The 14,441-nt window shown below is 30.8% G+C and overlaps 3 protein-coding genes across 3 annotated transcripts in view; 1 reads left to right on the forward strand and 2 right to left on the reverse strand.

Annotated features, from left to right (window-relative positions):
• Positions 1-2,011, reverse strand: part of LOC108745780 — a 16,093-nt gene extending 14,082 nt beyond the window's left edge. Inside the window, exon 1 of the mRNA XM_018482128.1 lies at positions 1,653-2,011. The gene's annotated coding sequence lies outside the window, so the exon portion shown is untranslated. The remainder of the gene's footprint in view (positions 1-1,652) is intronic.
• Positions 2,012-8,935: 6,924 nt separating this feature from the next.
• LOC108745802 (myeloma-overexpressed gene 2 protein homolog) lies at positions 8,936-10,511 on the forward strand. The gene is made up of 3 exons (XM_018482173.1): positions 8,936-9,133; positions 9,380-9,449; positions 9,706-10,511. Exons 1-3 carry the CDS (start codon positions 9,065-9,067, stop codon positions 9,741-9,743), a joined length of 177 nt encoding a protein of 58 aa, XP_018337675.1. The 5' UTR covers positions 8,936-9,064; the 3' UTR covers positions 9,744-10,511.
• A 91-nt stretch (positions 10,512-10,602) lies between these two features.
• LOC108745796 (transcription factor Dp-1) overlaps positions 10,603-14,441 on the reverse strand; it is a 5,336-nt gene continuing 1,497 nt past the window's right edge. The window contains exons 2-11 of the mRNA XM_018482159.1: positions 14,061-14,179; positions 13,771-13,837; positions 13,574-13,671; positions 13,293-13,474; positions 12,920-13,082; positions 11,980-12,341; positions 11,801-11,883; positions 11,599-11,682; positions 11,211-11,477; positions 10,603-10,967 (exon numbers count right to left, since the gene is read on the reverse strand). Of these exons, the coding sequence (XP_018337661.1) occupies positions 11,245-11,477; positions 11,599-11,682; positions 11,801-11,883; positions 11,980-12,341; positions 12,920-13,082; positions 13,293-13,474; positions 13,574-13,671; positions 13,771-13,837; positions 14,061-14,179 (1,391 nt within the window). The 3' untranslated portion in view covers positions 10,603-10,967; positions 11,211-11,244. The remainder of the gene's footprint in view (positions 10,968-11,210; positions 11,478-11,598; positions 11,683-11,800; positions 11,884-11,979; positions 12,342-12,919; positions 13,083-13,292; positions 13,475-13,573; positions 13,672-13,770; positions 13,838-14,060; positions 14,180-14,441) is intronic.

The following is a 14,441-nucleotide window of genomic DNA, read 5'->3' on the forward strand; positions in this document are numbered from 1 at the left end:
TACCACTTTGTTTATAATTTTGTTATAGATCATACGTTGTCCATATTGACTGTGCAAAAGTGTGTGGTAAACAGTTGCGCAGTTATCAGTAGAAATGAACACATTTATGTCGATTGGAAAAGATTATATGAAATACGAAAAGGTAGGTCGTGAAACATGCTCTTTGTAATATTTGGTATACTAATAGCTAAGGTCTATGTTTCGATGCTTATATTCGATGCTGTAATATATAATACATATAGGGGGAATATGCCACTTTTGCAGAGTATGACATATCAATTTTTTCTAATAATATAGAACATCAAAAGTTTAATTCATTGATTTGTATGAATAAAGAAAGGTTGCTAGAATATAAATAATATTTTTTTCGCTTGTTAATTCAATAACATTAAGAAGCTATTCAAGAATAAAGGCTTAAGTGTGACGTCTTCCCTCCCCAATGACCTTATCCAAAATATATACGCTAAGAATTTAAAGTTGTGATACGAATGTTGTGGTATTTATTTACTCTTCAAGTTCATAAGTAGGAGAATCATTAAATTGAACCGGATATGTACAGTTATTTACGCTTACGATATAATCTCGTATAAAGATATGGGAACGAGAATGAGATATTGCACCAGTAGAATTTGTACCTACATATACGCAAATTCTGCACTTGTAATAATATGTACTTGACAATAATATACAATCGTTCAAAAAATGCCTTTTAATATCGAATAAATTTACATACACACATATAAATATAATGCATATATGCGTATGCGTGTGCATGCGTAAAGGAAACGGAATGCAAATTGCACTATAATAGGAGTCATCATTAAATGGATGACCATTTCAACTGTCAAACATAAGAAATACACGTTAATAGTATTTGTAAGTAAACTTGCATTTTTAAATTTTATGCAATTCTAAACGTTTTTGATTCTCTTTGCAGCTTTCTTAAATAACTCTTAATACAGTCTAAACACAAAAACGGTAAAAACTTTTCCATAATAAAATTGTATATAGTTTAGGCGTATAGTTGATAAAAAAGTAAATAAAATAGACAATAAATATATACATACATATATAAATTATTACCTCTATTGCCTCATCCTTATCAACATGTCGTGAGAGCGAAACGTTAAACGCGAAGCGTTAAGATCTATCAATAAACGAAATACGTTTGCTATATAATTTGCTTGAAAATTAATAGCCAAGCACATATAGGATAACACATATAGGATACACACATATAGGATAATATTTTGTATATTATACAAAATTATACAAATTATGACAAATATTAAATACGTCTTAGAATTTTCGAACGAAAAACAATCGACTACCGTCGCGTTTGCTCGCGTAAAATAGCGCAGTAGGATGTAGATGGACTATAGAGTATTCAGTGTATAGAATACTGTATCCACGGAAAAAAACAATTGTTACGCTTTGTTCTAGCGTGCGTGTATCGAGAGAGAAGCGAGAGGTAAATAACATTTAATATCGTGGATCAGCTGGTCGCGTTACCATAACCGCAACGACTGTTATTGATCCGCAGCGCAGAGGAAGATGTTCCGTACGCCGGTACGCGCGGCACATTGGTGCACGTATATTTTTTCTAGCCTCAGCCTCAACGCTACGATTGGTAAAAAAGCGTCGCCACTCACCGATGCTCGTTCTCTCTGCCTCTTGGAACCGATGCTAAAAAACCGGGGTGAGCTGCATGATATACGCGCGAGAAAAATAATTCGCTGTTGTGTGCCAGTCGACACTGTCGCCGAGAAAGTTGCTCGGGTCGCGTTCGAGATTAGAATCCGATCCGAAGGAGAGTGCTCGGGATTAGCCCGCGAGATGGAACAAAAAGCGATCGCGACGAATTCGGCGCAATCTTTCGATTCGAGTCGATTAAAGCCGAGGGAGAGCACGGACGGCACGCACTAGAGAAACTAATACCTCTGCCTCTTGACTTGCGTTGCGGTATCGCTTTTGTTGGCTTTCGCGGCGACGGCAAGCAGCGGCAAGCGGCACGAGCTCAAGGGTGAATTTTAACCGATCGACTGCGCGCGCATCGCGCGCGTCACGGCGCACCAAGCATCGCGCATCCAACTATTCTCGCCCGTTCTCTCCCGTTTTCGCTACCCTCTTTTCTCTTTTCTTATTTTATCACGCGAACGTTTTACTCTCACGCGTGATTGCGGATACTCAATTTCGCTCTTCAACCATTTTGCTGCGATCATTTAACATAATCTTTTTACAACACGATGCGATCTAAATATCGCGTAAAAAATATAGATTGAATTAATAAAGAGCCGCGTTTAAGAGTCGCGTTTATATTTACAATAATATAGGTCCGTTTTTTGTAGCTCGTACAACTAGTGTAGTACGTTGTTGGAACTTAAAATGAAAAGTATATTTGATGTTTGATGAAAGCGAGAAAAAAAATAATACGTTTCAGTGCGTGCAGAAACGAAAAAACAAAGCTAATTTTAATTCACTTAAAATCATGGAACCTTGCCAAAACTGGCAACGAGATCAAATATGTGCAGTCTCATTATAATTCAACTGATATAATGAAACACAATCGCGAGATAAACTGTTACAAGTAGGAGTACATTTACAAAATTATACAACAAAATCTGAAACAAAATGTTTAAATGTTGTAATTATATCATTAAATTAAAAAATACGTAAATTTAATCACTTTTATTGATTTTATGATTCTATTAGAATTTTCTGCTCTTTGTTTTATGCATTTTGTTTTATGCTGAGAAATTTTTATGCTCGTGAAGTCAAAATGTTCATATATTAATTTGTTATAATTTTATATTCCTTTATTCCAAAATAAATTAATTTTTATTTTCTTAATCTTCTTAACGTTTTATTTTGAATTAAGGTCCATGTCCAATCCAGCAAGAACCAAAAGATAACAATCGGAAATAGAACTGGCTACTAAAGAAAATATTTCTGACATAAAAAGTACATTGCAAAAATCAATTTTGCAATTAATTGTTATAAATAAATAAATAAAAGTTATAGAGAAAAATTTATTACGGAATAATTACTAAAGGAGCATGTAAAACTTTTTTAAATCTTTTTTGTTATATTTTTTATTTTGTTTATTTGTTATATTTACATATCCACACAAGAGAGAGATTCGAATTTACATTTTGTTTACATTTATTTTATCATAATAAATAATAATTGACATTATTTTGGACCTCTCAGAAATCATAGCTGCTTATAGATTTGTATTTCTTATGTTTATTTTTATTTTATTATAATTTATCACATATTTTTTTAAGTATATTTCCATATTATATGATTTATTTTAATCACTTTCGATTTTACACTTCTAAATCATCCGATTTTCCATTCTTAAAATTATTATTTTATGCTTAGGAAGATTTACAATTACTTAGTCGAGATATTTATATTAATTTACTATTCTTTACTCATTTAGAATAAATTTATTTTTTAATTTTTTTAATTGGAATGTTTTATTGAGCATTGTCTTTTCTTACAAGTGTATCGAGTCTGACTAATTATTAATATGTAATATTCAGATATATATATATATATATTCAGAATTTTTTCAGAACTTTTTAATATCGTATTTTTTCATGTTGATAAAAATAAGAAAATGTAGTACTGAAAAGTTGATAAAAAATTCTTAAAAAATTCTTAAAGTTCTATGAGAAGAAAATAAATAATTTTTATCTCTTGCAGCTTTTCTATAAAGTTGGTAGTATTTGAATAAAAAAATTATTCAAGAACACCAATATTTGGCAATTTTTAATAATTAATATTTTAATTATTAATAATTAATATATTTAAATTGCGAAAATTGCAAAATGATAGAGGACTTTTCGACTCAGTTTAGTTCACTCTATCTGCACAAAAGCGATTGGCAAAAACTTTCGGGACACCTTTTATATAATACTTCCAAATTTTTTTTTTAATATCAGTTTTTATGCATGTATGTTAGCTAATTCTTTCTACTCAAATTTCTATTTACAATATTTTTAGCATTTCCTGAATACTAAATGAATTTGTCATTTGCATAAATGTATTTTTCGAAGTTTCGAAGCTTCGAAATAAAATTCAAAGACATAAACTTCGAAAATTCGAATTCTTTCGAAACTTCGAAACAATCAAAAGTAACAGCTCTACTATGAAAATGATTTGTATGGACGATAGTAGCATCATTTCACTACCAATCATTAATCAAATTTTAATTTATAAAATATAATGTTAAAGTATTTTAACAGTCCAACTTAATAGCCAGAAAGATTACACACTTATTGCAATTGTCTTATTAAACTGGAACGTTTCACTAAAACAAATTTAGAAAAGAATATACAGGATAAAGTGAATGATTTCTCCGAAAGGAAAAACATGCGGCTTTAAAAGAGTTACGCTTGTATAGTCACGAAATCGAAAAAAAAAAAAACAAATTTTCGTGAATTTCTTTTGAAGAGCTGGTGTTTGTATAGTTTTGTATAAAGGTTTTTGTATTTGAAAGAGCCTTTCTTGACAAAATCTTGGTATTTTTCTTATACAAAAATATTAATTTATAATAAAATTATAACAAATATTCGGAAAGCCGTTTTTAAAAAAATGTTTTGTAATAAGCAGTATTATTTGTAAGATTTTTTTTATTATAGAAATCAAAAATTCAAAAAGAATTAAGATGAGTTTATCTAGTTTTATAGCTGTTCTAGTTTTTATTAGCTGTTCGAAGTTAAGATACCGATTTTTATTTAAAAAATGAATATTTTTTAATCCACAAAATAAAAAATACAAAAATCCTTCGATCAAAGACTAGATTTTGATGTTTGAAGACTAAGTAAATAAAATTAGAGATAGATAGTTGGTGCACAGAGAATCTCTTTTTGAGATATCTTATCTCTAATAGCACATAATATCATCCCACTTTCATACTAATTATACTGTGATCATCTTTAACAAACTGAGATTAACGCAATAATATCTCGCACAATATCATTCCGTTTATTCCTGCAGATATGGAAAGAATACGTATACCTATCATCTGCATACGCAATTCCTCTTCCGGTTTTTTCCCGCTGTTTCTCGCTTGTCTGTGCATCATTTGCATCGAAGCAAATGCAAAGAGTCCATCTGTCACAGTGAATTTCTCGTACGACGTGATTTCCCACTAACATGATCATCGAAGATAATCTTATGTAATATAATCTTATAAAATAACCTTACATAAACGCGAGCAACTAATGCGATGAATTTATCGTGCGATATTGAAGAATTGTCTAACAAGAAAGACCCATCAACTGCTAGACGTTGATCCCAGTAAGTGATATATCGTTGGAAAAAGCACTTACCGAGGTGCAGATATACATAAATCGTTGAGCTTCCTCAACGAATCCGATATGACATGCATATGGAATGTGCACATTGCGGATCCATGGCAATAGCCAATATAGGTGAGCGATTTACCCTTAAAAAGTCGCTTAGAAAATGCACTAACCGACCAATCAACGTTCTAATGGCTAAAAATGATTTAATTCGATTCCTCATATTATTCTGCGGAAAAACATCTATATACACTTAATTTTTTTTTTATGGTTATTGAATAGTTATAAACAATTAAAAAAAGATTTGAACTTCGAATAAAAATTCCGTAAAAATTCCATGGTACTCACTTTTTGAAGTTTAGACTTAATTTTTTTATCTCAAAGCCTATTGATTTAAACAAAAAAAGTCTCAGAGACAAAAAATGTTCATTTTGATCCAATTAAGCTTACGGAATTTTTTCGGAATTTTTATTTGAAATTTAGATTTTTTTTAACAAAAAATTGTTTAGAACTATTTAACGACCACATAAAAAAATAAAATATACAGGATGTTTGATAAATAACGATAAATTTTTCACACACAGAGGCAGAATGTAAACTAAATTGAGAAGAAAAGTTATCTACTATTTTGCAGTTTTCGCAATAGTTAATAAGATATTAATTGCTAAAAATTGCCGAAAATTGGTCTTCGGTAAAAAATAACTTTTTACTCAAATATTATCAACTTTACAGAAAAACTGTAAAAGAAAAATTATTTATTTTCTTCTCGTAAAGTTTTGAAAAATTTTTTCAGAGTTTTTTAATACCGTATTCTCTCGTGTTAAAAATAAGAAAATGTAATATTAAAAAGTTGATAAATTCTGAAAGAAATTTTTAGAGCTCTATGAGAAGAAAAATTAATTTTTGTCTCTTGCAGTTTTTCTGTAAAGTTGATAATATATTTGAGCAAAAATTGATTAAAAACCAATTTTTGACAATTTTTAGTAATTGATATCTTCTTTACTATTGCGGAAATTGTAAAATGGACTTTTCTTGTAGAGGATTTCTTCTCAGTTTAATCCATTCTACTTCTGTATGAAAGATTTATCATTATTTATCAAGCACCCTGTATATAGATGTTTTTCCGCAGAATAATTGAGGAATCGAATTAAATCATTTTCAGCTACTAGAATATTGGTTAATGAACTGAAAACAGGGGTCAAATCATTTGCTTAATAGGTTGATTCCTAGACACAACCCTTTTCAGATTCGTGCAGGTTATATCCGGGAGTCACTCTGTCACTGAGAATCCGCAACGTTATGTATGTACATTTTGTATATAATATTGGAGTATTTGTTCGGGAAGCAACGATTTATATATCTACTATGATCATCTCGGTGTGGTGCTTTTGTAAAAATTGCAGTAAAAATCAATTAATTAAAACTTAATAATCTAATCTAATCCATCTTATCCTATGCGATACGTGAGCGCGCACGCGCGCGCACACCTGGTTGCATATATGTGTGCATGTAAGTGATCCCGAATAAAAATATACTACTAGTGTAATAAGTAAATTCAACAAGTAATCACTGTATATAATAGCGTAATAATGAAGAAAATTTTATTAAACTTCCACTAAAGTTAATTTTATTGTAATAAAGTATTATTGATTAGCATCATATTTCAAAGAATACGCGACAAAGTTATAATAAAAAAAAGTTTCCTTTATGCGAGAAATAATCTTGTGATACTCCCATGCAGTCACCCACCCGAGTCTGTACCTCCACTTAGCATATGCTTAACTTCTGCGATTGTACGGGAACTGCTTCTTCGAAAAACCATGAATACCTATAATGCTAATGGTTGTATAGTTGTAACATATCTAGTCAAAGATGTGAAAGGAACATGTATAGAAAAAATAATTAATATTAAATATAATTGTAATATACAAATAAAGATATCTATGATAATAACTTGTTTTTAATAATACTGTAAAATATTATTTGTAACTGAAATAATATTTTACTCTAATGATATATGTGTATTTTATTCTAATAAATTTTTTATACAATTACTAAATATTACAATTACTAAAAATAGTTCTATACTACATTGCTATGTCATATGACGTTATATATTACTACAGTAGTAACACTTTTAGCTGAGCAGTGATACTATTGATGTCAGTAGTGACATTAGTAGTATATTTATTGGCTGCATTCAGCAGAGAAAACCGCTCACTGAGCAAAAAAGGGATTAATCTATGATTAATATATTTATTTATTTTAATTCGTATAATAACTTGTCTATTATAGATAATCTTTAATATCATATTCCTTACTTATTTATATTATATTACTATTTATTTTCTCTCTAATGCCTTATTTGGGCCATAAGGTTAGCGCTCAATAAGCGGCATAAAATTATGCTCTACCGCTTATTGAGCGCTACATAACCTTACGGCCCAAATACGGCATTAAAGAGATAATAAATAGTAATAAATAAATAAGGAATATTGTATAAGGTAATTATTGCGAAAAAGTTAAATCTCGCCCATGACCTTGACATATGTTGTCAAGGTCTCGACGTTGAGTAACCTCCAACTGGTTTTAGCCGGCGGTTGCCATTTGTTAAAACGTTATTACAAAAAAGTTTAAAAAAAAAAAACATTCATTTTTGTTATAACAAAAGTCGAAAACTCATATAGAAACATAGAATCTTGCAGGCTTTGTGTTGGTCTCCATCTGCTTGGGGACGTACTACTTCTACCAGTTATAGAGTCCCTCTAGTAAGAATCAAGTCATGAGGAGCACCGACCTCATGATTGATCAGATTTCGAGTCCCTTTAAGCACCGCCGAATCTGTGAATTGGTTGAGCAATTGCGTCATGGTATAAAAGGCGCGAACGCGAAATCAGATTATCAACTGTCAACCATGATGGAATTGTGCTGTTTCCGGCCGATATCCGACATTCGGCAATGGCGCTCTTTAGCTCTTATGTCTTAACTCTTACTACAGGAACTCTAATCAGTTACAACTTGTAGGAAATGGAGGAAATGGTATACACGGCCATCGATGAAATATTATTAAAGACCGACAAATTTTCGTGATTGTCAAAATGAGACCCGGGAAACCCGAGGATAATTGAAGAATAATGACGTTACCGACAATTAATAAAAATTTATGAATATTAACATAAATATTTCGATAATACACTATTAAATTCGTGATTTTTTTATTATATAAATGCTGTATAAATAAATACAATGTATACTTTTAATGCTATAATATCTAATTGTCGAAAAATTACAATTTTTTCTTTGCAGTTATCATCTCTTGATAATCAAACTCGGATGATAATATTAAAATCACTGCAGTTTAAATAAAAATCGAGTATTATTTAGTTTTAAATTTTAAACATATGTATGTACACGTACATATGAAACTAATAAATCATGAAATTAGAACCGTATTACTAGTTTCTTACTCTTAATCACTTAAATTTATATAATATTTTATATAATAGTATTTATCTCGTCGGTGACACGACAAAAAATTACCTTGCATCGGTATCGTGTTACGTCATAACGTCAGTCGAGCGTGAATCATATGTTGATTACAAACGCAGTTAATTGGTGCGCGCTGCGCGCGCGCCGCACATATTTGGTACTATTTGGAAAGCTTCACGATTAGAAAAGCTTTAAAATTCTTTCATCAAAATAATTACCAAAGAATCAAGTGTATATTAAGTAAATCGATCCACCTCGACATGAAGCCAACGCTTGTGGCTGATGAAATGTTTCCCGAAGGAGCTGGACCTTACGTTGAATTAGAGGAGGTAATGTTATGTATGCACATAACCTCTGATGAGGTTAGGAATATATGTGTATTGACAAAGAGTACGATCCACTTCACGCTGTTTTGAAGCATTCTTTGATTAGTCAATTCTTTCTTCTGATTGGTCAACGAGGTATTGGCAACGTTAAGTGGATCACATCCATAGACACATACGTTACTGTGAAAACCCATACTTGGTGCGATTTCTTTGGATTGTAACTTTGTTTTCACACCATGTTAATTTCAGGTTGGAGGTAGTAGACTATTAGTGGATCTTACGGCTAGCGAGAAAGCTGTTCATTCAGAATTTTTTAATGGTATATTAAATATTAATTATTTATTATAAATTTAAATCCAAATCCAGAGAAAATCAACAATTTTTTTTCTGAAAACCTAAATATTTCTCAAAATGTAGTGTATTTAAAAGATTTCAATGGTATATTAAATAGTATTTAATTTTAATATTTTTTTACATATTGCATAAAAGATTACGAACATATTTTTTTTGTATAAACAATAATCCAAGTTAACAGAATATATGGTTAATTTATTGAAATAATTACTTCTTTTTAGATTTTGATGATCTTTACGATGATGATGATTTGGAGTAAAGCAGCATTTCTAGGAAGTTTAACTACACAGTGCTTTTGTATAGATTGCAATTAACTTAGCATCGAAGCAGAAAATTCCTTGTTTTCATAAATCCATGCAAAATATGGGTATAGCAGAATCAAAGGACATCATATGTCATCAGTTGCGTTCAACAGAAGATAGCATTTTATATTTTACAATTATCAGCAAATGATCTATGACTTTTCTTTTATCATACTTGCTGATGCTGCATGTAGCTCATCATTTCTTTTTCAGCATTATAATCTATACATATTGTACCATTACTTTTGATACTTTGAATAAATATAAAATATAACCTAATAATATTTTGTAGTGTGTGTGTGTGTGTGTGTGTGTGTGTAATGTGTTAACGCGTAATAATACCATGCTTTCAATATATTGAAACAATCAAGTGTTAAAAAAAATTATGTAACAGTTGCAAAGTTCTTGCTGTTGAACGCAGCTATTAAATGTATTCTATGTGTTTATACTTGTTTGTATATATAATAGATATGAAAAAATGTTTCGTTTTTAAAGTTTGCTGTAAAAAATTACTGCAAACCCTTACATACAGTATTGTTATTCAATACATATCCTTTCCTCTCAAAAGACTAACCACAAACTACAAACTTCATATTGTAACATTATTACAATTTATTTGTATTTTTAATTCGAGTCAAATGTGCGCCTGCATCTATCATACGTCATTTTACTGTTTACCACAGACAATTGTTATTATAAACGTGCCATAAGAAAATGAGTACTGGTCAATATATCTCGCGCGCGCGCGCACACATAATAATATTATGATACTATAAGATTATCATTTATAATACATAGACGCGCTAGAGTCATAAAACTTGTATGATGATGCACAACTAAAATATAGCACCCCATTCAGTCATTCATTTGTTTATTCTGATCATTTCGTATGCGCGTGCATCGTGTACTATTTTATTACTTGATACGAAAAAAGAGCCACTTAGATTTGCCAATTCAATCAGTCCGATTAATTGCTACGTTTTCTCCTTGGCCCCAATCAACATATTTCCATTTTGACCATTCTCATTAACTTCAACAGATTTACATTCCACTCATGATAATTATAAACTCTTATCCTTGTTCGATATATGTTAAAAACTGGCGACCGGGGTGAAGACGATATTGGCAACAACGACGATATTATTAATGTTGGCATATCGCTGATGATAGTGGCGAGTATCCTAAAATTCAGAAGTAAAGTTCCGTTAATTTAACATTGCGGACTGATATTCTGAAGTTTTAAATACATTTATTACTAAAATATATTAATATGTGTTACTAATATGTATTGAAATAATAATTGTTACAGTTAAATATTGTATATTACATGATACAAGGCATAACGTTTTTATATATACACATATAAAAAGTATATTATAAATGAATGGGAGGAGAGAGAGGAGAGGGAGAATAAATATACAAACCCTGAGTCTAGCCTTTGAAGAATTATTCGGGGTGCTAGTTAACTTCAAGATCGCTGTCAGCCTGATCATCCTGGTCGCTTTCTTCTTCGTCGTCCTCTTCCTCCGAATAGTACTGAGATGGTGGCGATAAAGGATCTTCCGATAATGAAGTATGTGACGACGACGGTGGTCGAGAACCTTCCAATTTAATATCTAAATCCTCCATCGATGTACTTGGACCAGGAATAGTTACTGGAATAAACTTCTCTAAATCCCCTGATGCTAACTCTGGAATGATCGATCTTATTAAACGAGCGAATTGAAATTTAAATATAGATACATTTGTATATATACATCAGTATACGCACGTACGCACGCACGCATTGTATATATAACAAAGAGAACGTACGTTCTACATATTTCTCGAGTGATTTCGGAACCATAAATTTTGCCTTTTGCAAATTTTCTTCAGTGCATTCCCCTTTTTCTAGTCCTAGAAGAATATTTTACACGTCATAGTTTACAGTTAGATTCACAGAGTTTAGCACATTTCAGCAAAATATAAAAAAAAATAATAAATAGTATAGAAAATGGAATCAGTATTTTTTTACCGAAAGCTAGACCCATCTGTTTTAGAACTTCGATATCGTCATGAATTTCAAACTTATCATTAAAATTAAACAGGTACTCGGTTCTGTAACAAAGAAAAAAAATCTGCTTAATATCTCTCCTTACGTAATATTTACTGATTATCTTATAATCTTCTTTTCTTTGTTTCTGTTTGACATACTTGTCATTTGAAATGCTGCAATCTATGACAGTCTTTTTACTGGTATTCACAATAAGGAATGGCAGCTGTATGGCAGAATTAGGTTTCGGTGGCCCACGGAGATTCTCGTTTAAACGATTACGTTCAACCAAGTTCTTAAAAGAAATATGAGAGAGGATTAGCTGATGCAATTGCTGCGTTTTAGCCTTGATTCTCTCAATTTTCTTCTTCTTATCTTTTTCTAATGCTACACATTCCTGTAATGAATTAGTGGGCAGGCCGAGCCACCTGATTTCCTTTTTCTCTTTGGAAATGATGTTCATTGCCATTAACACGTTTAGAGCGTCGTATACGCGTCTTCTAATATTTTTCTGATCGTATTGCTGAAAAAGAGTGAAAAACATTAAATTAAATAAATTTAATTAACAGTTACATGAGCACATTTCAAAACAAGTTTATATTTAACATGTGGATCAAATCGTTTGTAAAGCACATGTCATCTTGAAATATTACGGTTTCTTCTAATTATTGGTTATTGCGACAAATATTACTGAAGCCTCGGTAGTCGAATTGATAAGACATCCATCCAGAAAGTCAAAAATTCCAGATTCGAATCCTGGCCGAGGTAATATTTGTCGCTATAAATTATTCAGTTTTTAGATTTTTATTAACATGTGACGATTAATATTCTTATAAAAAATGCATATTAACATAAAAAAATTATTAAATTGCTTATTTAATTTAATAAATGATATTACTATTCTAGTTCTTCTCATGGACGAATCAAAAGATTTCGTAGTACACAGAATAATATATGTATATAAATTCACACAAGAAATATGTATTTAAACAGTATGATCCATTTCGGCCGAATATAAGATTTCTCTGACTTAATTAAATTTATTCTCATCGGTCTAAATTCGTATCATATTGTAATATGCGAATATTATGAGATAAATACCTGATCTGTCAAAGAATTTATATGAGCAGGATTAGTGAATTCGCCAACCAATTCATCGGCTACTTCGTTGTAGGAAGTAGTACCTTTCTTTTTCACTTTTTCGCAGACTTTCATTGAGAAATGTCTTAATCCTTTCCCAACTTTTTCTGCTTTTCTTCGCTTACTGCAATATAAAGAAATAAAAGATATAAATGGAATAGACCAGTAATTAGATGTAGAGTATACATATAACAAAATTGTGAAAAGCTAAATCTGTCATTGCCCCTCCCCCTCCCCCCCTCTCTCTCTCTCTCTCTCTGTGCGTGTGTGCGTGCGTGCGTGTGTGTGTGTGTGTACACGCGCCCACATGTAAAAAATAGACTCATTGCATTACTCAGGCACAAAGTCGCCACTTTCTACATCCTGCCTTTTCCTAGATCCAGTATGGTCTAATATTGGACTGATAAAAGTTTTCCCAGTGGCATCCTTAACAAGTTGCGAAGTATTAGACTGTTGTTGTTGCTGCTGCTGTTGCTGTTGTTGTTGTTGTGATGCAATAGCTTGTTTTATATCGCTCTAAAATAAAATATTATATTTTAAAATGTTTACTGCAAAATTTTTAATTTCCACATTGAATTGTTACTTGTTTACATAAAATTACAAAATTATATTTACCATTTGCGCAGAGGTTAACTGTATGGTCTTGGTCACCATAGACTCCCCACCCTTTGATGTTGCCATTTTAGTATTTTGCAAAGGTATTGTTACAAGTCCTATAATTACATGATTAAATTAAAGGTACTTCCAAATGGCAATAACATGCTTATAATTACATACTTCTAAAAGATTTAGAAAAAAAAAATCATACTTACTCTGACCAGGTGTAGATGGATTCTGCAAGCTAATAGTCCTAAGAACTTGTGTATTCGATGATAAAACCTTAGAACAATACATACATGATATTTATAAAAATCTAATTTTCCAGTGTTATTGCATTGAAAAGAAATATTGGAAATATTCTATATAACGAATAATTTTCAAATGTAATTTGTTTATTTATAGAGCTTACTTTCTCACAAATGTAATATATCATATAACCTTTATATATTGAACTAACAGCTGCAATTGTGATAAATAAGATACGTAAAATTAAAGCAAGTACCTGCGATTCTTGATTAGGAGCTTTAAACACTTTAAGGCCACCTGCATTTGTTGTGCTAACAATACCACTTAATGCTTTGTTAGGTGTACTTTGCACTACTTTTATCACTTGTGGATGTCCTGCAATAAATTTGATTCATCCATAAGTACTTATAAATCTTCATTAGACAAATATCAGACATTTAAAAAATGTTTCTTTTCAACAAGAAATCTAATTTAACTGATTACTTTATCTATTAATTTCAATCTAAAATATATACAGTATATATGTATATAAACAATTGTTTATATTATAATTTAAAAAATACTTAAAAGAGGAATTATATTTTGTATTTTCGCATTTGTATATTTTCAGTTGAAGAAATTTTTAACACTACGTGTA

The sequence above is a fragment of the Trachymyrmex septentrionalis genome, unplaced genomic scaffold, assembly GCF_001594115.1.
Source record: "Trachymyrmex septentrionalis isolate Tsep2-gDNA-1 unplaced genomic scaffold, Tsep1.0 scaffold106, whole genome shotgun sequence".
NCBI classification, from domain to species: Eukaryota; Metazoa; Arthropoda; class Insecta; order Hymenoptera; family Formicidae; genus Trachymyrmex; species Trachymyrmex septentrionalis.